Source organism: Chinchilla lanigera, unplaced genomic scaffold (assembly GCF_000276665.1).
Source record: "Chinchilla lanigera isolate Chin_1 unplaced genomic scaffold, ChiLan1.0 scaffold00074, whole genome shotgun sequence".
In the NCBI taxonomy this organism is placed as follows: domain Eukaryota; kingdom Metazoa; phylum Chordata; class Mammalia; order Rodentia; family Chinchillidae; genus Chinchilla; species Chinchilla lanigera.
In genome coordinates, this window is record NW_004955475.1 from 8,228,482 (window position 1) to 8,249,317 (window position 20,836).

Genomic DNA, 20,836 nt, shown 5'->3' on the forward strand with positions numbered 1-20,836 from the left:
AGAGAGAGAGAGAGAGAGAGAGAGAGAGAGAGAGAGAGAGAGAGAGAGAGAGTGCTTCTTTACCAGTATAACAAGTCTTTTACCAAACAAAAACATACCACTGTCTCCCTGGGGCCAGAGGTAGGAAAAACCTCTTCTTGGATGGTGCTTCTAAGAAGATGCAGGGCCAAAGCATTTTATATTCAAATAACCATAGGACTCTTGTGGTGCTCTGTGCATAAAGCCTGCAAGTAAAGTTCCCATTAATTTGTAAGACAAGAGTGGAAACTTCAAGGAAGTTTCTCATTTGTGGCTGGCTGTATAAGATTCTCTTCAAGCTCTTAGGGGCTGCGTTGGGAAGGAGTTCATTTTGTTCAGCCGTTTGGGCATGCTTTGGTGCAAACATCTGAGAATCATGGGCTGAAATGGTAGACTCCTTGAGGGTCTACTTTGTCTCATCTCACCCTGTAACCTCACATGCAATACAGCCACAGATGGGGTGCTTGGGGACTTTTTGATCCATCCATCCAACCATCCATCCATCCGTCCACCCACTCCCTCATCCACCCATTCATCTAGCTATCCTTGCCAAGAAACAAGCAAAAATGCTAGTTTTAGTGCAGTGGGTAGAACCCAGTCTCTGGAGAATTCAGACAGCTCTGGGTCTGAATTCTGACTTTGTCGCTTATTAGCTATGTGATCACTTCTCTGAGCTTCAGTTCTCTCAGTGTTAAAATGGGGATCCAAACACCCAACTCCTAAATTGTGGAGCCAAGATGTGATAAGATAATGGGAGTTAGAGAACTCTATAAGCTCCCAGACAATACATAAATGATAGCTATTAAATGATGATAAACTTATCACCATAGCTAGCCCAGGAAGCAGGAGAGGGAGGAGGACAAGTTTTCTCCAGGCCAGGAATCTGGTTTGAGATTAAGAAAGTGGGAGCTGAGGCCCAAGGAATGAGCCCTCAGGCCTCTGAGATGAGGAGGACAGAGGGTGGATGGTGACTCAGGAGCCCCACCCCCACTTCAAGGAGGCAGTGTGCAGGCCAGAGGGGCACTTCAGGGGAGTGATGGAAGGGTCAGATGTGCCTCATCCACCTCGGGTCTCCAAAGCCCACAGGTGCTTTCCTTCTCACAGCTGCCAATGAACCCCTCTGAAAAGGCCCAGTTCACAGCAAGGATCATTCATCACTGGGCTTAAGTATAACCAAGCTGGATGTGTAGGTTTGGCTGTAAACAGATTATGCCTTTGGGCAAATCCTTGCTCTCTGGGCTCCCATTATCCAACCATTAAAAGAGAAGGGATTGGATTGTGTGGCCTGTAGTCCATGTTCTATGTTTCTATGACCTTTAACTGGAAAGGGATTTGGCCTTGTTTTTCCAAAAATATAATTAATTGGACCATCTGAGGGTTTATCACCGAATTCTGGACCCTGGTGAAAAAGAGTGAAAAGCAGTAGTGTGCCTTTTGTTTGTAAACCTTCTGATCCCTGTGGCTCCTTCCCTTTACATCTGGATAAACTGGCCCTACTGGACACGTCCAGGGCAAACCCAGCTCCCAGTCCAGGTAAGGGGCATGCGTTTCCCAACCCCTGAGCTCTGGCTCAGGTTCCTCACAATATAAAATGAAGAAAGGAAAGAAAACAGGAAATCTACCCTCTCTGTGCCTGTAACTGTTTAGGAAGAATTTTTCCTAGGCAGGCCTGTTGTCTCAAGTAGTCATCCACAGCTGCTGAGTGGAAACGGCTGACTTCTGCAGTCTCTGTGATTCTTAAATTCCCTCCTCCATCTAATCTGTTTAGATTTTTGCCGTGCTTCAAACCCCAGCTCAAATACTGTCCCCTCTCTCTTTCAAATCCCCACCACGCTGTGTATCTGTCTTATAACGTGGATGGTGTTCTGCCTGGTGTTTGAGCTATTTCACACGTGATTAAAAACAAAAAACAAGCTCTGAGTAAAAATTTCATCCTATGTATCTAATAGAAAATTGAGTATCACGGTTGCATAGCACCTTACCCCCGCTTTCCAAAGTCAGCCACTGTTGAAAGGTTTGTTGCTTTGTAGCTTTACAGAAATTTTCTGTTGTCACAGCTGTTGAAAATGCAAGAACATGGTGTTCGAGGCAAAGCACTGCTTCTGGAGTCTAAACATTTAGATTCTCAGCTCTTCACTTGCCATAAAGTCAACTTGAGTGAATTCTGTCTACTCTTTGATTTGTAAGTGGGACAACAGTTTTCTTGCTATTTCACAGAGTTGCTATAAAGGCAAAGCGAGATGAAAACACCTTGGAAACTTCATGAGGTCCTCTCTTTATGTCCATGTTTGTCTCTGCTTCTTTGAGCATAAGCACCTTTGAAATAGAAACCTTGCCCCATTGAGGACCCTGTCTTTATTAGCCTTAGTTCCAGGGACTTGTCCAGGACAGGCAGGTGGTGCTGCTGGGAGATATAGAACTCAATGCTCAGGGTTGCACTATACACCTACGGGTGCTGGTGCTCTGCTCCCACCTGGCTGTGGGCACACAGCTCCTTTACCTTTCTTTGAAGCCAACCCTAGCTGAGAGAACCATCTTTCTAAAGTTGTTTGGCTTGCAAAATGCTGTTCTTTCACCAAGTAGGCAGTGCCTTGGCTTTGTTGTCCCCATGCAATTTTACTATTTTTTGTTTTTGTTGTTTTTCTTCTGGTGCCAGGAATTGAACTCACGACCTTGCACTTGCCAGGCAGGCGCTTTGCCGCTGAGCTAAATCCCCAACCCCAGTTTTACTATTTTGAAAATTCTGCAATTCTTGTTTCCACCTTTCGATTTTCTTAGTGCCCAGTCCCTCAGATTCTAGGCACAATGAATGCTTTCAAAGTCCCCTGCTAGAAATAGTATGGGGTGTGTGTGTGTGTGTGTGTGTGTGTGTGTGTGTGCATGCACAGACACAAAACTGTTGGAAATTAGCTCAGAAGCTCCTCAGATATCATTTAGTTTAACTTTCATCACTCCGCTTCAACCCTTCAACCCTTCAACCCTTAACAGATGGGGAGACTGAGACCCAGAAAAGACAAGGGACTGGCCCAGTGAGTTTGTAGCTCTGATCACCAAGGGTAAGGGGCAAACCTCTGCAATTTACCTATGGGCCAAGAGGGATAAAGTTAAGGGAACCAGCCTGGGGAAGTGGGTGGGGCCTGAGAGAGATGAATGTGGTCAGAGAGAAAGGAGACTCATTCAGTAAGAAGAAATGATCCCGACCAGCTGCAAAATTCCCTGGAAAGTGGAAATAGAAGCAATTTGAGGGTTGTTGTTTAGTGAGTTATTATGAGTCTTGCTGGGCAAGGAGAGGAAAGGAAGAGGAAGAGAACAATAGAAAGGACCAGAAAGGGAATACAAAGAGATAAAGAAAGGCTAAGCCAGGAGAATGAAAGGGATTTAGAGCGATACAGTCAGTAAGAGCTGAAACAGAACAAATGAATAAAGTCCTGTCCCGTAAGAGGCATCCAGCCACCTTCAAAATGCCTACCAAGCTGCTGCCTTATTTCTTCTAGGCTCTAAGCCTGTGAGTCGGTCTTAATTTTTTTTTAGCAAACTCAGTACTTTTCCACTGCCCACTATTTGGAGAAGTGACCCTCCCCCATCCCCGCAGGCTTTGCTTCAGTGTCTTTATCTGTAAAATGAGGATAATAATGGAAGGTTTGGATGAACCAAATAAGTTTATCCAAGTATAGCCTTTGGACAATGCCTGGCACACAGGTAATGTGGAAAAATGGTAGTTATTATTTGCATTGTTGTTAGGTGCTATTCTAAGTATTTTACTTATACTATGTCATGTAGCAACCACTCAGCAGGTAATAAAGTCCCGGTACAAGAAGAACACATCTAATCCACTGCTTTGTTTATTTGATACCAATGCTTGAACCCAGACTTCATACTGAATTACATTCTCCGCTTCCTCCTGCCCCCGTTTTCTGACACAGTGTTTCATGAAGTTTCCCAGGCTGGCCTTGAACTCGCTATCCTCCTGCTTAGCTGCCTGAGTAGCTGATATTGCATGAATGCACCACCACACCTAGTTTAATCCATTAGGTTTTTTTTTAAAAAAGAACTCTTTTTAGATACAGACTCTTCCCATCCCCACCAAACTGAATTCTGTGTGAAATCCCACTATATAAAACAGATATAGGCCTGGCATGATGGCACTTGCCTGTAATCTTAGCACTTTGGGGGGCTGAGGCTGGAGGTTCACAAGTTTGAGTCTTTCCTGAATAACTTAGAAAGACCTTGTCTCAAAATAAAAAATAAAAAGGGCTGGGAATGTAGTTCAGTGTGAAGGCCCTGGGTTCAATCACTAACACCTTGAAACAAAGACAAAACCCAAAACCAGTTACAAACAGCATGACTCTGATTGGAGCAAGGCCAGTATGGGTGGGGCTGGGGGCCTGGAGACTCCCGATTCAGCTTTGCCTTGCTCTCCTTTCCCCAAACACCTCCATGGTAGGCCCTGAAGTGCTTCCCTGGCTACTGATCTAGTACATCTAAAATTTTTAAATGCTCGAATGAAGACACTATAACACTGAAGGGGCAAGTAACATGGCTAAAGCTACACAGCAAAGGGGTAGGGGTGGTACCACCTAGCAAGGAGGACAGTAAATTGGTTAAACTAGGACAGAGGAAAAACATCCCAGGCATGAGGGAGATAAGAGTTAAGAAAACAGGGTGAGCAGGAGGGGTGGGAGGTGTAACCAGCCTTGTTGGACACTCAGCTCCTGCTGGGGCCTTTCCAGGCTTCAAGACATGAAGATGAGGCCCTGGTGTGTGGGGCTCTCACTCTTTTGGGGCTGGAGTTCTTCCATAACAAGGGATGTAGTTCCCTCTCCCATAGATCTCTAGTTAGCCAGATCCAGCTGACCTGGGTCTAAATCCTGCCATCCAGGCCTCTTGATTGGGCTCTTGGCCTGAGTTGGCATTTTTCACAAGGCCCCTTCTCTAGGATTCTGGGACAGCAGCCTCACATCCAAACTACTGTTGCAGGGCCAGTTGGGAGGGGGTGCTGACACTCCACTCTTTTCACAGTTGATGTGCGCTGGTGCTTCTAGCTGTCCAAGGTACTCTGCTGCTAACTCTATTTATCTAAGAACCTGTGAGGTGTCCACTTTTGTTTCCAGGACTGCAACATGGATTAGCTGAGGAAAACAAACTGGGCAGAAATTACTGGAAAAATTCCCTCAGAGAACTCTGTGGCTTCTCTGAGATCGCCCTCACCAGATCTCTTGAGCCATTCAGACCTGCGAGAGTCCAGAAAGACCGATGATGCAGGGCCGGGCAGTCCCTGGAGGCTGGGGTCTGACTGCAAGGCCTGAGTTGTTGTCTCTCTGTGGACAGGCCTCAGGAGCTCCACCTGTACCACGAGTGGTGGACCAGATGTTCTCTGAGGGCTGCCAACTCCAGGTTGGATTTGTGTGGAGGCCTTGGGCACTCAGTGCCCTAATGTACATTAGCCAAAAGGGCCACATTAAGTGACAAAACTCTTAACTTTGGGGCACATAGCAAAGGCTGGATGCAGACAAGGTCTTCCACGCTCATGACAAGAGAAGGAGGATGCAGAAGGGAGATTTTCAACCCCCAAGCTGCAAACTCTGCCTTTGACACCAAAGCAGTTTCGTTCATGGCCAGGTCAATTTCTCAAGTGGACAGAGCCTTGGAACCTTGCGTCTGACTGCAGGGTGTATCACCATGTGTTGGTGCTATAACCTATCAGGTGAGGGGAAGAGGAGGAAGGGCCTCTCAAAAGTGCTGCTTGAGGAGAAAGTATGAGGACTAAGGCCAGGGAGAGGCAGGCAGCTGTGGGTGGGCACTGTGACTCCCCCCACCCAGATAAAAGCAGAAAGAATCTGTGGCCATTTAAACTTGAGTAGCCTCCACAAGGTGGGGACAAGAACAAAGCAGCCGGGCTTGGGTAGAGTGGTCAGAGGTGAGTTTTCCACTGACAGACACATCTTGTTAACACTTTTGCATTTGATTCACAAAGCAGCTCAGGGAATTGTTCTTGTACGCATTTCTCTTTTCTTTGCAGTGCAAGGAAGCCTTGCACATTCTAGGCAAGCATTCTACCGCTGAGCTACATCACCAGCCTTACTGTCCTCACCGAACAAGTGAGGCCAGTAATAAGCCATGTTACTTGGTAAGTGTTGAAGGTGGTGTTCCCCTCCAAGACTGCTTGACAGTTGCAGTTCAGCTTCTCTCTGGAGCTGATGAAATCTGCACACATATACACCACAAAATGGGATAGCAAAGGTACCTATAGGGGCTCTGTAAAGACTTTTGAGTTTAAAATGTGCCAGAAACTAAGAGCAGTGTGAGGTACACTGAAAGAACTGTGTGTAATGTTAAGAAAGGAAATAAGGACGAGCATTTCCGGGAGAGAGGGGCATAAGGAACACGTTCGGGGGTCAGTCAAACACAGTGTACTCTGGGAATGCCGGCTGAGTCGGCAGGGCTAGCTTGGGCAGGGCTTTGAATACTAACCTCAGAAGTGTGGACTTTTCCATGTAGGTGACAAGCAGCCATTTCTGACGCTGGACTTTTTGCCACAGAGGGTGGCAGAGGAGTCCTGTGTGAAATGCTAGTGCTGTATCCACCAGCCACAGATACTACTGTAGGCACAAGAGACTGCCACCAGCCAGGAAATAGTTGCCAAACATGAATGGAGAAACAGCCCCATGTGTGGCCCAGCTCCAAGCTTAGTGCGGTCTCAGGAAAGCCAGGGTCAGGAGAGAGATACCACATTTCTGCCCTCAAGGAGGTGCCCATGTACTTGGAATAGGCCTACTCCTCCCAAGAATCGAATCAAGTGTCTTAGTGAGAAAAGGTGGAAGTTGGGCGGTAAGAGATGCTCTGCTGTGACTTGAGAGACAGAATGTATGATCCTTACTAGCCCAAACTGACTGTCCAAACTGTGTGATCTTGAACAAGTCATTTAACCTCTCTGTGCTGTGGTTTCCTCGCTTAAAGGGCAAGTGATGATAATAATAACTGACTTCTCCATAGAGTTGTCTTGATTATTAAATCCTATACAGAAAGTGCTTAGAATACTGGCTCACACTACAAGTGACAAGTGGTCCATAAACTTTAGCTATTCTCAGTGTCTCAGGGCCTATCCCGTGCTAGGTGTCTGAAACCCTTAGGGTACAAGGAAGTGGTCTGAAGGCATAGGCATCCAAAGGACCAATGCGGCCTATCTTCCCGGAGTGTTAGCTTTCCTCAAAGGCTAAAAGTAAAAAAACGTCAATTTGTACAAGGAAATGATGGAGATACCGACTAGGGTTACCTAGAAAATTCAAGTGAATGTTTAAAATAAGAGCTGGGAGTGCAAAGTATTCCTTGTTTAGAACCAAAGCTTCAAGTTACATCTTCAACTTTCTTCACTTTCCCCCTCCTCAGCCCCTACACCAACACAGATGTGTGAGCTCATGGAGCCCTCAGAACCTGCCATTCTCCAGGGTAAGGAAGATCCTCACCATTATGTGGGTGAAAATTGAGATTCAGGGGTCAACTCCGGATGCTGCCACTTATCAGCAGTGTGAACTTAGCAAGTGGCATTATCTCTGTCATCCCTTAGTTTCTCCATTGAGGAGGATGATAAAATTTATCTAGAGGGTTGTGCTAAACATGAATAACCCCAAACTAATACTAATAACTAATACTCAAAAAGAAAAGCTTTTAAGACAATGGCAGGCCCATCACTACTGCTCAATACACTTTTGCTTTTATTGAATCCATTCTTGCATTTCCTTCCACGGTGACACTGTCAGTTAGGTGTCATACTGCCCATTTTATGAAGGGATAATCTGAATCTGTAAGAGGATAGGTAAGGTGCCCCCTTTGCCAACAGTGGGCATTCCTGCGGTGGGGAGGCCATGGCAATAAATGATCCCTAAGGTCCTTTCCGGTTCCAAGGTTTTGTGACTCAAGCGAATCTTCAGAGATTTCTTTTCACTATTCTGGCTGGTGCTGCAGCGGCAAAACTCAGGAAACAGGAGAGTCTGGTCAGGTAGGGAGATGCCTCAGCAGGGTAGGAAATGGCCGCCGCCACCCAGGGGAGTGTCCTGCGCTCTCGCCCAACCAGAGAGCAAAAGGAAGCTGCTCAGAGGAAGCTGATTACAGCCTCCCTTTCCTCAGGCTGGAACTTGGCCCTGTGGCAGGGACAGTGAAGCGGCCATTGGAGACTCTGAAGTCACAGAGTTGGCAGCACCAAGCTAGGGGCAGAGGGGGTATCTCAGCTTCTGTTTGTCCTGGCTGACCGGGTCCAGAATGGTGATTGGTGGCAAGCCAGAAGGTGCTGGGAGAGAGGAGTGGGCTCCCCAATAATTTATGATCATGGGGGAGGGCGTCCCATGAAGCAGAATGGCCTAGTGGGAGGAGGAGTAGAGTCAGACTTCTGCCTTGGTTCTAAAATGGACATATGTGTGACCCTGGCCAATTCCTCACCCCATAAAAAAAAATACATTCATTCAATCAGTACACATTTTGTCGATGTCTACCATGTAGTAACACCAACCTTGGGGACACAGGGTGAGCAGCATGAGGGTCAACCTGTCAACCTCTATTTCCCTCTTGGCTCTGACATGGAGTCTATGAAAAATGGGTACACATCTCATGTCAACCCGCACACATCAACTGCAGACATCTCCCTTTTCCCAGCCTGTCCCTCACGAATAAGGGTGCTTTTCCTAGATTAGAGGCACAAGGTGTGGAAACGGTAGAGGAGAGGTGCTGGGACCTGTGACACAGTGGAAATACTGAACCGGGAGTACTGAATGTAGTTTGTAAATGATAAGAGCCTCAAACGAAGTGTTGCTGACAAAGCATGTTTACTATCCCCATTATGCCACGGCACTGCGATTTTATCTTAATCACAGATGAGGAAACTGAGGCTCAGAGGAGAGTCAAGGCCCAGGTTACGCTGCCCCTCTTGCAGAGCCGCTATGAGCATCTTGGCACCTTTACTGGCCACCGAGAGAACTAGAGTGCAAATGACTGGGTCTGACAGCAGGCGGCTCGCAGTGTTCCCTCCATGTAAAGAAACTTGGCCAGGCCCACCTGTCTCTCCAGCAGGTAACAGAAGTTTCCTTACTGTGGGTGGGGGTTATCCTAGAGTCTGGGTTCTAGGCTTTTTCGTAGTAGATGCCCAGTGTTGAGTTCGTTGACGGTAAAAGCTAGTCCTTCTGCTTACTTTATGGGGGGGGTGCCCTGGGGTTCCAACCCAGGACCTCCTACATGCTAGGCAAGTACCAATGAGTTACAACCCCAGCTCAAAAGCTAATTTTTGTTTATTGAGCCTATCCTCTACCAGGCACCTTGTTTACCCATTGAGATCCACATGCCAGCCCTGCAACAGAGAGATGATTGTCCCTGCTTAGGGGATGGCCAAGCCACTTGTATTCTCGGGACTCAGTTTTCCATCTGTAATATAAAGATGTATATGGACTGCTCCCACTCCAGGAGATTCATGGTGTTAGAAGGATTTCAAGGTGCCATGCTGGAATCCAGCTCGTCCAGTTGTTGGGGCCTGGTGTGGTGGCACACATCTGTGATCCTAGCGCTTGGGAGGGTGAGGCAGGAGGATAGCTGTGGTTCAAGGCCAGCCTGGGCTACATGAGTTCAAGGCCAGCTTGAACTACACAGCAAGACCCTGTCTCAAAACAAAACAAAACAAAACAAAACACAAAAACAAAAATAAAAAAAACCCAGACAAATAAAAAATGAGGTGGAGGTGAGGGTGGTACGAAAAGCAGGAGGGTAGAAGAGGCTGAGAGTGAATTAGTCTGCCAAGGCGGTGGGAAGCGTCATTCCTCTCTCCATCTGGCATCACCCAGGGTCTTCCTTCCTGTCATGTGGATGGTGAGATTTGAGGAGGACAGGAGGTGGAGGAGCTGATCTCCGACTGAAAGGAGCCCCCACCCTGCCCTGTCCTGCGCTAGGGCATACAAGCAGGCAGGAAGGCGCTCAGTGGTGAGACACCACTTAAACAAGGGTGCAGAAGCTGAGAAGTGTCTCCACCCCGGGAGAGGAGGCCCAGTGGTGATGGGAAGGCAGAGTGAGTCCATGACTTGAGGCCAGCGGAGCTAGACGGGGGAAATTCGTGCGCAACATAGGGGTGTGGAACTTCCTAGTCCCTACTAAAAGGGCGAGGCAGCGGTAACCCTCATTCTCTTAGCCTCTGCCTCCTTCCCTCCTGCGCTCCCTTGTCGCTTCCCAGGCAGCAGGCTCAGTCCGGGTGCAGCCACCCAGCCTCGCAGGCTCTCCCTCTCGGGGCCAGGAGCTGCAGCCCGGCGAGGAAAGGCATGGTACCACTGACTCCTGGCAGAGGCTCGGGGCTGGGGGTCAACCTCGTGGCTCCCAAAGCCTGGGACATGGATGCCGTCACATGTGAAGGGCATTAGGTGGGACCCGCTGCACAGGAAACCAGGTGAACAGAGGCCAGCGGACCTGAGCCGGGAGGGGAGAGTCTAGCTGCCCTTCATTCAGAGCCTCCTCCGGGTCTGGGAAGCGCCTGGACCCTTTGCCTCCTGGCCTTTGGTTGCATCCCATTTATATCTGTCAACTCCATGGCCATTTGTCTAACTCCTCACCCCTGTCGGCAGTCCTCCTTTTCAAGCCTTTGACCCTACAGGCCTCCTTTCTTCTAATTCTTAGCCAGTTCTCACTCTGTTCCATACTTGCCCCATCCTATTATTCTGATTGGCTGGCTGACTTCATCCCTACCCGTCTCTGCCTTCACTCGCCACTCAATAAAAGCACCACTTTGGCTATTAACACATAGTAGGTGTTCAGTAAACAGTATGCCCTTTATTTCCCGCTCCTCCAAGACTTTCTCTGTCTCCGCCTGTGGCATATGCCTAACCATCATCCTCCTGTCCTGCAGTATGTCTGACCTTCAGCCTCCATTTTCCTCTTGTCATTCTATTATCCGTCCTGTCCCCTTTTAGGGACTCCATATGCTCCACTCTAACACCTAGACGTAGCTTCCTCCATCCCCGCCGTTACTTCCTCCATACCCACCGTTACTTCAAGGGTCTCTTCCTTACCCCTCACACTGCACTTCAGGTGTACTAATAGCACCTCTTAGCCAGCTCCCAGTGCCTGTGAGACCCATCCCCAGGCCTCTTTGTACTGTGAGGGATCTCCCAAAGTGCCAAGAACTTCATTTCGAAAATTGAAAAATATCAATGTTTTCAACAGAAAAAAAAAAAAATCCAAGCACTGCCTGCTACTTTCCTCTAGATACCCTATCTCAGTCTTACCCAAATGGTAAACAGGGTTGGATCATGGAACTTGAACACGCTGAAAGATAGGGCCTTCTGAGATCACTAGATCAAATCCTGCATCTATGGGGACACTGAAGTCCAGAGAGGGCAAGATTCTCCGTGAGGTCACACAGCTCCTCTGTGGAAGAAGCAAGGTAGAAGCCAGCATTACAGATACTGACCTCTGATCCAGAAGCCACTCTCCTGGAGCCCTGTTGATCTAGAAATGTCAGGTCCTTCCTCCCTGGAAGCCTTGCTGCCCCTCCCTCCCTGTCCTCTGCAACCTGCTCTTCCTGCTCACCTGCCTCTCTGAGGCTGCTGTTACCCCACCGCCACCCCAGTGTAAGAAAGAGCTCCAGAAAAGCAGGGACCTCTCTTTGGGGTCAGTTGCTCAACTTCCCACCCCTACCCCTTGCCAGTGCCTGGCACAAACCTGGGTCATCTGACCAGCTGATGCTGTGTAGGAGGTCTCAGCCCTGACTGAGAGTGAGATCAGAGCCCTTATTTAGTGAGTGTGTCTGTGTTTTGAGGGGTATGGTGGTGGTGTGCAGGGGTGTGTGGTAGTCTCTGAGGGGGACAGGGATTCGAGGTCACGTAGAGTGCAGACCCCTCTGTCCTTAGCCTCAAGGCTGAACACATGCCCCACACTTTTGTGATGTCCTCCAGGGGTCTCTGAGAATAAATGGCTGGGTGGGACATGGGCTCAGTGGGTCTGCATTGACATAGCCAAGCCCCCAACACCATACTCCCAGAGCTGGGCTGAGCCAGACTCAGGGCAGGCAGGACCTGCGAAAGCCTTAGCCCTCCCCGCGCAGCACTCCAACGGGCTGGGCACCAGGTCTGGCTGCCACATGAGGTCAGGCCTCGCCTCGGTGGGCTGGTAGGGGAAGGAAGGGCCCCTCTGTTATTCGTCCCCATCTCCTTCTCACTGTCCAAGTTCTGTCTTGGGAGCGGCAGCTCTGGAGGGACACATGGAAGGACCACAGGCAAGGAGGCAGGAGCTGCAGGTCTGCTCAGAGTTTCGGGGTGCCCTAACCCCAGGGTGGGTACAGGGCAGTGTTGGGTGAGAGACCCCAGCCCTGCCTTAGGAACCAGTTTGGCCTTAGCCCCTCCCTTCCCTGTCTTTCTCCTTAGCCCCTCACCCTTCCTTTCTATCTGCTTTACCTGCTCTCTCCATACTCAGAGGACCCTCAGAGCACCCCAGTTCCTTCCTCTGCAGAAACTCTGCCCCCTCAGGAGCACAGAGAAGCTCAGAGAGCAGAGAATGTTCTGGAACAAGAGGATAGAACCTGGAGCCCAGCTCGTGTTTTCTAGGTGAGGAAACAGAACCTAGCCAGGGAGCAGCAAGCTTGAGGGCTGAGACTGAATGGGGTGGAGGGTAGGGCTGTGGGTATGGGAGTGTTCACCTGGCCTCAGGGGCCTGTGTGTGTGGTGAGGGGCTGTGAGTGAGTCAGGTGAAGGGGCAGTGCTAGATGTGGGCTTTTCCTGCTTGTCTGCCCTGAGCACACTGTGACCTTCCTCTGTAGGGCAGGAGTGGGGTAGGTTGGTGGGGTGGACATCCTGCTGCGGGAGTCTGTAGGGGCCAACCATGTCCTGTGTTCACACTGACCACCAGTTGAAAAGTGTGGGGTACTTCTGTGCTATAGCTGCTGTAGCAGCAAACCTCTGGCCACTCCGAGACCAGCCCGTCCGGCCAGGCCAGGCCGCCTCCCAGGTGTTTGACGAGGCCTATTACACTGTCAGTGCCTGGGGACCTGCTGCATGGATGTGTGGCACCAGCCTTGCATCAGGCTGGCCCTTTGCCGGGTGTTTGCTGGAGGCAATGGCAGTTCTTGGGTGGATGGGGAGGAGCTCAGCCTGGATTCTCTACCTGCAGTGCCTGGGGCACAGAGGACAAGCCTCTCTTCGTCCCTTTGAGGGAGAGGGAGCACAGAGAGGCTAAGTGCCCCCCAGACCCTGTCCTGTCCTGTCCTATCCTGGCTTTGTCACTGGCTTCCTTTGCTGCTGGCCCAGGGCTCTTGGCCCACACGGAGCTGCTCCTTCCAGGCTGCTTGGGGTGGCCTGTGGGCGTGGCCATGGTGGTACCCTGGGTTGAGGGTCGTGGGTTGGGGGGAGTCTTTTTGTTCCTCCAAGGACACAGCCTTATGTACCCCATAGAGTGAGGTGCCTGTGTGTCCCGCGCCTTTCCAGTCCCACCCCTGCATCTGCCTCCTCAGATCTACCCCTGCTCTGACTGCCCCTTGGTACAGTTCCCTCTGCCATGGCCATGGCGCCTTAAAAAATTTTTTTTTAATAAACCATAACTATTCCATGTTGTGAGAGCCTGCTCAATAGCTGCCTTTCATGCAGCTGGGTGGGGCCCAAGCCACAGGGAGCTGGCTGGTGGGCTTTGGCAAGGCCTTCAGGAATGTGTGTACAAGTGTGGAAGCCTGAGTGTGAGGGCACCGGTGGTCAGGGGCTGGGTGGGACTGTCTGAGTGCAGTTCATTTCCACTCAAGGTTGCTATTCCCCCTTTGTATGCTCCTCTGCTAGTTCCCTGGGATGACTGCTCCTGTGCCCTTAGCTTCCATGTAGGAGAACAGTGGAAGGTTCTTTTGGCTTCTTTCCTTATGGTGACCCCAGCCGTTGCAGAGGGGCCGTGTGGCTGTCTGCAACAGCTCAGTGAAGTCTCATTCCCAGGCAGGGAAGAGGACAGGGGCTGTTGTGAGTCTTCAGGCACACCTCTGTTGGGGCCCAATGGTCTCAAAGAGAGGCTCTGGGTAATGGCACATGGCACTGCGTTCAGTCATAGCTTACAGGATAAAAGGCTGACCAGCCCTGAAAAAGCTTAGCTCTAGAGTACCTTCTGTGTCATCCTGGCTCCTGCATCAGCCTTTACAGGACAAGCTTACATCCAGTGTCTCCACTTTGCCCACTAGGTTTCATGCTCTACTCCCATCTTATAGCTGAAAAAACTGATGATTAGAGTGGCATAATGACTTGTCCTGGGTGACACAGCCTGAAAGGTAGAACTAGGACTAGCACCCAGCTCTGCCAGGGCTCTTTCAACCATTATTCAATGCTTCTGTCCACATATCTGACATTTATTATGTATTAGCCACTATCATCTACATTTATTATGTATTAGCCACTATCATCTACATTTTACAGATGAATTGAGGCAGAGTTACAAAGCTTGAGTTGAGATTTGTGACCAAGCCTGCTGGCTCCAGAGTCCATTCCATTATACTCTGTCATATGTGATGCAGTTGGGTTGGAGTGGTGCTAGATAAAATAAGGGAAGACCTATGCTGCAGGCATAAACACACACACACACACACACACACACACACACACACACACACACACACACAGAGGCCTCTAGCTTGCTTCATGTACTCTATTTTTCCCTGCATGATGACTGAGCTGGCATCCTGGGCAGCAGCAGAGACCCTACAAAATACATAGACATGAGGTGGGGCTTGTGGCAAAAGAGAAGCCGAAGACTTGAACCCTCTGGTTATCTTCAGAGCCACTCAGACTGCAGCCTAGAAAAAAGCCTGCCAAGAGGCACCGTTTCCTCATCTGTTCCAGGTGCTGTTACTGAATATCCTCCCATGCAAGACTGGTTGAAGCTGGGGCAGTGGACCGGTGCTGGCAGTATTGAGGGGGTGAGCTATCTTCCCCCTTCTGAAGGGGCTGAGCTCTCCTTGCCTTTCTGAAACTCATGAGATAAGAAAGAGAGATTTAAACAAAAAAGACCCAAAGAAATAGCTCTTATATTACTTGGGCTATTTCAAAATGCCCTAATGTCTATGGACTATAGTTAGGAGTGTGGTTTTCCTTGATTATTGTGTTTAGTCATTCCATAAATGTTGGTATTGAGCACCCACTCTATGCCAGGCACTGGAAAGTTATCATTCTATTTATTTGTAGCAGTTTCTGGGGTTTTGTATTTTTTAGGTACTTTTTAAAACTTTTAACTTTTCTCTCCTTTCTCTTTTCTTTCTTATGTGTGATACTGGGGATTAAACTTAGGGAGCACAAAGATGGAGCTACATCCCCAGCCCTTTTTATTTATATATTTCTCTTTTGAGACAAAGTGTCATTAAGTTGCCCAATCTGGTCTCAAACTTCAAATCCTCTTGCTTCAGCCTCCTGAGTAGCTGAGAGTACAGGCATATGCTATCACGGCTGGCTGCCTTTATATATATGTATATATATAATTTATGTCTTGGAACCCATCATTCTTGATTCAGTTAGCCATACCTACTAAAACATAAGTTGGGTTTGCTCATTATTCATATGCTTATAATTTCTTCATGGTTCTCTGTTGAATATCTTTTAGAATTTATTCCCCTACTAGCAAACATTACTGAGAAATTATAGGTCCTGTGCTTGGTGCTGTGGGGTGGATGGAACTACCTGTGACATGGTTTCTTGATCTTAAGGAAGTGTCAGGATCATGGCAGGATCCCCCTCTTTTATGTCCTCTCTAGCATTGTGCACAAGAAGGGTACATTTGGTTTCCACTTCAAACCTTAGGGATTCTTGCAGTCCTAGAGCCTAGACTCAGGAAGGAGGTCATATTCACTTCTCACCCATCGTAAGGTTCCTGACTCTGGGCAGGATTTTGTTTCTGCAAATGAGTTCTGCTATGTAGGGCTCATCCACATTCAAGACACTGCTCACCTTGAGCAAACTGCCAGAGGATTCTAGCTGCAACCCTGCTGTTGAGAAGAATGGAGGGGTGCATGCTGGCAATAGCTTTGCTTCTTTGTTGCTCTTCCATTTCTCTTATGTGCCAGTAGGGAAGGCAAATGGAGAATTTCGATTTGACCTACTGGTAGACTGAAAGCCAGATAGGAAGAGGAGCACCTGGGTCTGATTCTGTCATTGCCATGGGTGACCTGAGAAAGTTGCTGTCCTAAAAATAAAGATGTTTTTGTTCTCATGTGTTGGATACTGTAGCCTGCATTCTAAACATCTCAGCTTTCTGTTAGTTGTGGGGAAAATAACCGGTGTGCAGGTATTGTCCTTGCCATGATTGCTGACTAGCCTTGAGTTTGAGCTTCAGTTGCTTTCACTGCATATGTCGGGGGTGATGACTGGGCTACATGAGCATGAGATCTTGGCTACTCCCAGCCCTGGCAGTTAGGAAGTCTCAATTCAACCCTGAAATCAAGATTGTGAACTTGTGTTGGAACCTGTGGGGAAAGGCAAGAGAGAACTCAAATCCTAACGGTGTTTCTTATGGAGTTTGGGTGTCTAATGCTTCCTGTCAGAACTTCTGGAAGCCCTCTCCTACCATGTCTAATGCTTAAACTTTCAATACCTGTCTTTCTTTCCTTCTTCCCTCCCCTCCTTTCTGGGATTGAACTCTAAAGTGCTCTACCACTGCACCACCAGTCCTTTTCTAATGTTTAGTTTTGAGACAAACTGTCACTGTGTAGGCCAAGCTGGATTGACCTTGCGATCCTCCTGCCTCAACATCCCTCAGTGCTGGGATTACAAACATGCATCACCGCAGCCGACTTTCTATGCGTTTCTGTACAGAGAGAGGTAGGGTTTGTACTGGGGGTGGGAATACTGATGAGACTGCAGAGTGCTGGGGAAGAGCAAGGTCGGGATGGCAACTTCCTGCTCAAATGCCAAATTACTCCTTTGGCTGTCTTTACTGGAGATCTAAAACTGACTTCTGGACTCCCCATAAATTATCCTAAACAAGTCACTGAGCCCTCTTGTAAACATAGCATAGGTATTTGAAGCCCCCACATGGTGCCAGCCACATTCAGAATTCCCGGCCAACAGGCTCCTTCACCCTTAGTCTTTGGCTCTGAGCTTGCACCGCCTACCTCCCAGCGGTGTGACCTGAGGGAAAGGCACCGACCCAGGGATTGGAAGAGCCAGCGGATCAAGCTCCGCCCTTCTCAATTTGAGCGGCTGTGCCAGTGTGTGGGGGAAACCCAGTAGGCTAGATTGCACCCTCATTGGTCAAGGGCCTGTAGGTGGGCGGGGCGTCCTTGCTGCCGGACCAGCAGACGCTGCCTCCCCACCTGCGCTGCCTGGTGAATTCGGATTGACAACGGCTAGGCAGGAGCTGCAGCTGCTCCTCTGGCTGGCACCGTTACCCTCGCCCGACCCCTCTGTGCATGACCCGGACGGAGCAGTCCCACTCACCGCTCACCCGCTCGACGCCGTGTCGGGACCCGAACCCAAAGGAGTGGACGTGGCCTCCAGGTAAAGAGTTGGGGCGAGCGTAGAGGAGACCCAGACGGACGCGGGCGCCCGTGTTCCCTCGCCCCGCCTCGCACGTCCCTGCTCGGCCCCTGGCTCAGCGGTTCCCCTGGGCGGCGTACGCGGAGATGGGCAGGAGGCGAGGGTAGTCACCCCCGCCGCCAAGATTTGGGTTCAGACTCGCGGAAGGGAGTCCCGCGAGTGGGGCAGTGAAAGGCCGGCACCTCGCGGGGCTGGCTGAAGCCCGGAGCAGTTCCCCGGGGCTTCGGAGCGGCGTGTGACTAGACGGGGATGGCAGGGCTCTGGGCGGTGTGGCCAGGTCGAGCCTCTTCTCCCACTCGCTTCTTCCTCTGCTTTCGAGGGCATTTCCAGGAAGCCCTGCTAAGGCTGTGTGGACTTTCCCGTCGGCCACTGCCTCACTGCCTTCCCTCTGAGAGACTCCTAGCAATTTCTTGGTATTACTTAAGGTAGCTGCGAGGACCAAGTAAGAACCTTTGGCTAATTGACATCTTTCTAGGGCTCAGTTTTCTCAAGAAGTCCCAAGTGGGTTTGGATTAGCAAACTTCTGAGGAAAGGCGTTTTAGTGGAAGTACTTTGGAGTTGCAAACTACAGTTTGGGCTTCTCTGTCTCTTTTCCCAACACTTGTTAAGAGTTAAGCACTGAATAACAACCCTGGAAACTAGGGCTCAGCCAGTTCATATGACCTAAAGCAAGTCACACTACTTCTGTGAGCCTCAGTGTTTTCTACTGCACCTCAATTGGCTGTTGGCTTTCAACATCTCTACTGCTGTGACCTTTAGTTACTTGGTGCCTGAGGCCAGTCTTTTAATTGATAGGTAAAAGGTTGTCTCTGAGAGCCTTGGGGCTACAGGACCTATGGAATTGGAAAGTTTTGTGGTGATTATGCAGGTAAACCAGCTGGAAAACTCTGTGTGTGTGTGTGTCCGTGTCTGTGTGTGTGCGCGCGCGCGCGCACGCGCGCGCGCGCACACACACACACGCATGCACGCGCACTTCCAGAGCCTACAGCCCCAGAGTTTGAGGACTCCAGAGATTGGGCTGACTTGGAGTCTATGGTCACCCAAGTCCTTGGGCCCTGGCTTGTTTGGGTCCCAGAGCACCCAGTGGTGCCAGGGAGAAGAGGTAATGAATCACATCCAGGGTTATTTTCAAACCCTGACTCCTGCTGTGCTATCAGCTCCTGCTCCCACTTTGTAAGGTTGCAGTCCTTTCCACCATCTGTATCCTTGCTGTCTGAATTCTCCCCTCATTTTCATCCTCCTGGAATGAAGGAAGGACACATCTTGTCTGGGGACAGAAGGGTGAACGTGTCAAGGATAAAGAAGAAAAAGAAGGCCGCAGGAGGAGTCTGGCTGGCTAGTGGAGTGGAAAGAGTGTGATGGGGAACGGTCAAGTTTGGGCAAGACGAGGGTAACCCCCTCCGAAGCCGCGGGGTGACTGCTCTTTCATACTAAAGCTGTAAGTGCCATCTAGCTGGGCATTCTGGGCTGGTCCTTATTTCAGAGATTTAGTCTCATGTCTAGGTTCTGAACTTGATTTCTACTTCCTGGACCTCTAGAGTTAGGGTTAGGAAACACCAGGCTGGACAGAGTTTAGTCTCCCCTGTTCTCTTGCCTTCTTCTGAACCTCAGGAAACTGTTGTTTTTGTTTTTGTTTTTCTTCTGGTACCAGGAATCGAACTCACGACCTTGCTCTTGCCAGGCAGGCGCTTTGCCGCTGAGCTAAATCCCCAGCCCCTCAGGAAACTCTTGAGAAAATATGTCGAACCTCAGTGTTTCTCTCAGCTCCTGTGTGCCTTCGGAAGAGGGTGCCAGGAGATGATATCTGGAAGTGTTAAGATCAAGAAGAGGAGCCACAGATAGGGGAAAGGGCTGTGTACCCTGCGCGAGTGGTGTGACTTCTGGGAGTAGGTGGTGAGTTTTCAAGGAGGGTGACACCTCCTGTGTTTGAGCAGAGGAGCAAAAGAAAGTGGCATGAAGAGACCCAAACTTTGATCTTCTGGCTGTCTTCTCGAAGTTTTAAAAATCTATTCTTAAGGGTCAGGGATATAGCTCAATGGCATAAGTGCCTGCCTGGCAAGCATGAGGTATTGAGTTCGATCCCTGGTACAAAAAAAAAAAAAAATCCATTCTTGAGCAGAGTGTGATGGCGCACGCCTGTAATACTAGTACTCGGGAGGTTGAGGATTGCCTCAAGTTTGAGGCTGGCCTCAGCTACATAGAGAGTTCAAAACTAGCCTGAATTACAGAGCAAGACACTGTCTCAAAAACAAATCCCCAAAAAGTCCATCTTTTTTTTTTTTGTTGCTGTTGATTTGAGACAGGGTCTCAATATATAGTTCAGGTTGGCCTCGAACTCACCGCAATCCTCCTGCCTTAGCCTCCTGACTGATAGGATTACAGGCATGCACCACCATACCTGGCAAAAAGTCCATTTTTGAGACTACAAATTGGAGAGGGAGCAAAGGGCCCTTGGGATAGCATCAGGGACACAAAAGCAAGAGGGTCACCAAGGGAGGAAGGGATGGTATCTACAGAAGTTAGGGTGCTGTCATAGATACCTCTGATAATTTTTCTGCTAGGAGACTTCGGGAACTCCTTATTCCAGCCATGGAAATTTTGGATTTAGCGGATGGAAGGTTTAACCAAGGTAGGCTGTGCTCTCACTTTCTTAAGGAAAATAGGTGAGGGGTCTCTCTCTGGGAGAGGGAGTTGCTTTTGGCTTGAAGAGAAGAGAAAATTTTCTTTAGGCTCCTAGTTCGGGTAGGATCATGTGTTGTGGCCATGGGTCCAGGGGAGGCTTTTCAGCAGACAAAATAGAGATAGGGATGTCAGACATGACAGGGTTTGGGGATGGAAAGTGTGGGATCCTCAAGGTCTCTGTGAGTTTTGCATTCTTTTCTGCTTTACAATCTCAACTGGGGTGGCTGAGTTCTGAGCTGAGCACACAGTCTTTGGTGTCAGGGTGTTTATGAAGGCTCTAGTCGTCTGTGATTCCGAGTCTTGGATTGTGTGTTATATGCTGACACACTTGTGTCAAGGGCTGGTCCTAGTAGATAGTAAGTGGTGGACTGGAGGCCACAGTCTGGGCCCATGGCACAAGTCTGAAGTGGGTTTGTATGTTGTTTCCTCTTATGCGGTCCTCCATGTTGGGAACGTGCGTGCTAAACAGTTGCTGTTTCTGTTTGCCTCAACCACACGCAAGAATCTAAAAACCGAATGTTAAGTTCTTTCTGTATCCAGGGTAGCACCGAACAAAAATGGAGGAGAGGGGCGCGGGGGTGGGGGCTGGATACTGGAGATTTCATTCCAGGTTCTTCCGTTACCGT

At 49.4% G+C, this 20,836-nt stretch overlaps 1 protein-coding gene across 3 annotated transcripts in view; it reads left to right on the forward strand.

Annotated features, from left to right (window-relative positions):
• Stard8 (StAR-related lipid transfer (START) domain containing 8) overlaps nt 1-20,836 on the forward strand; it is a 74,696-nt gene that overhangs the window by 24,858 nt on the left and 29,002 nt on the right. For 2 of the 3 annotated variants that reach the window (XM_005401588.1, XM_005401589.1), the window contains exon 1: nt 17,273-17,489. The exons of the other annotated variant lie outside the window; for it this stretch is intronic. In XM_005401588.1, coding sequence (XP_005401645.1) covers nt 17,402-17,489 — 88 coding nt within the window. In that variant the 5' untranslated portion in view covers nt 17,273-17,401. Of the gene's footprint in view, nt 1-17,272; nt 17,490-20,836 lie in introns of those variants that run through there. 3 annotated transcript variants of the gene reach the window in all.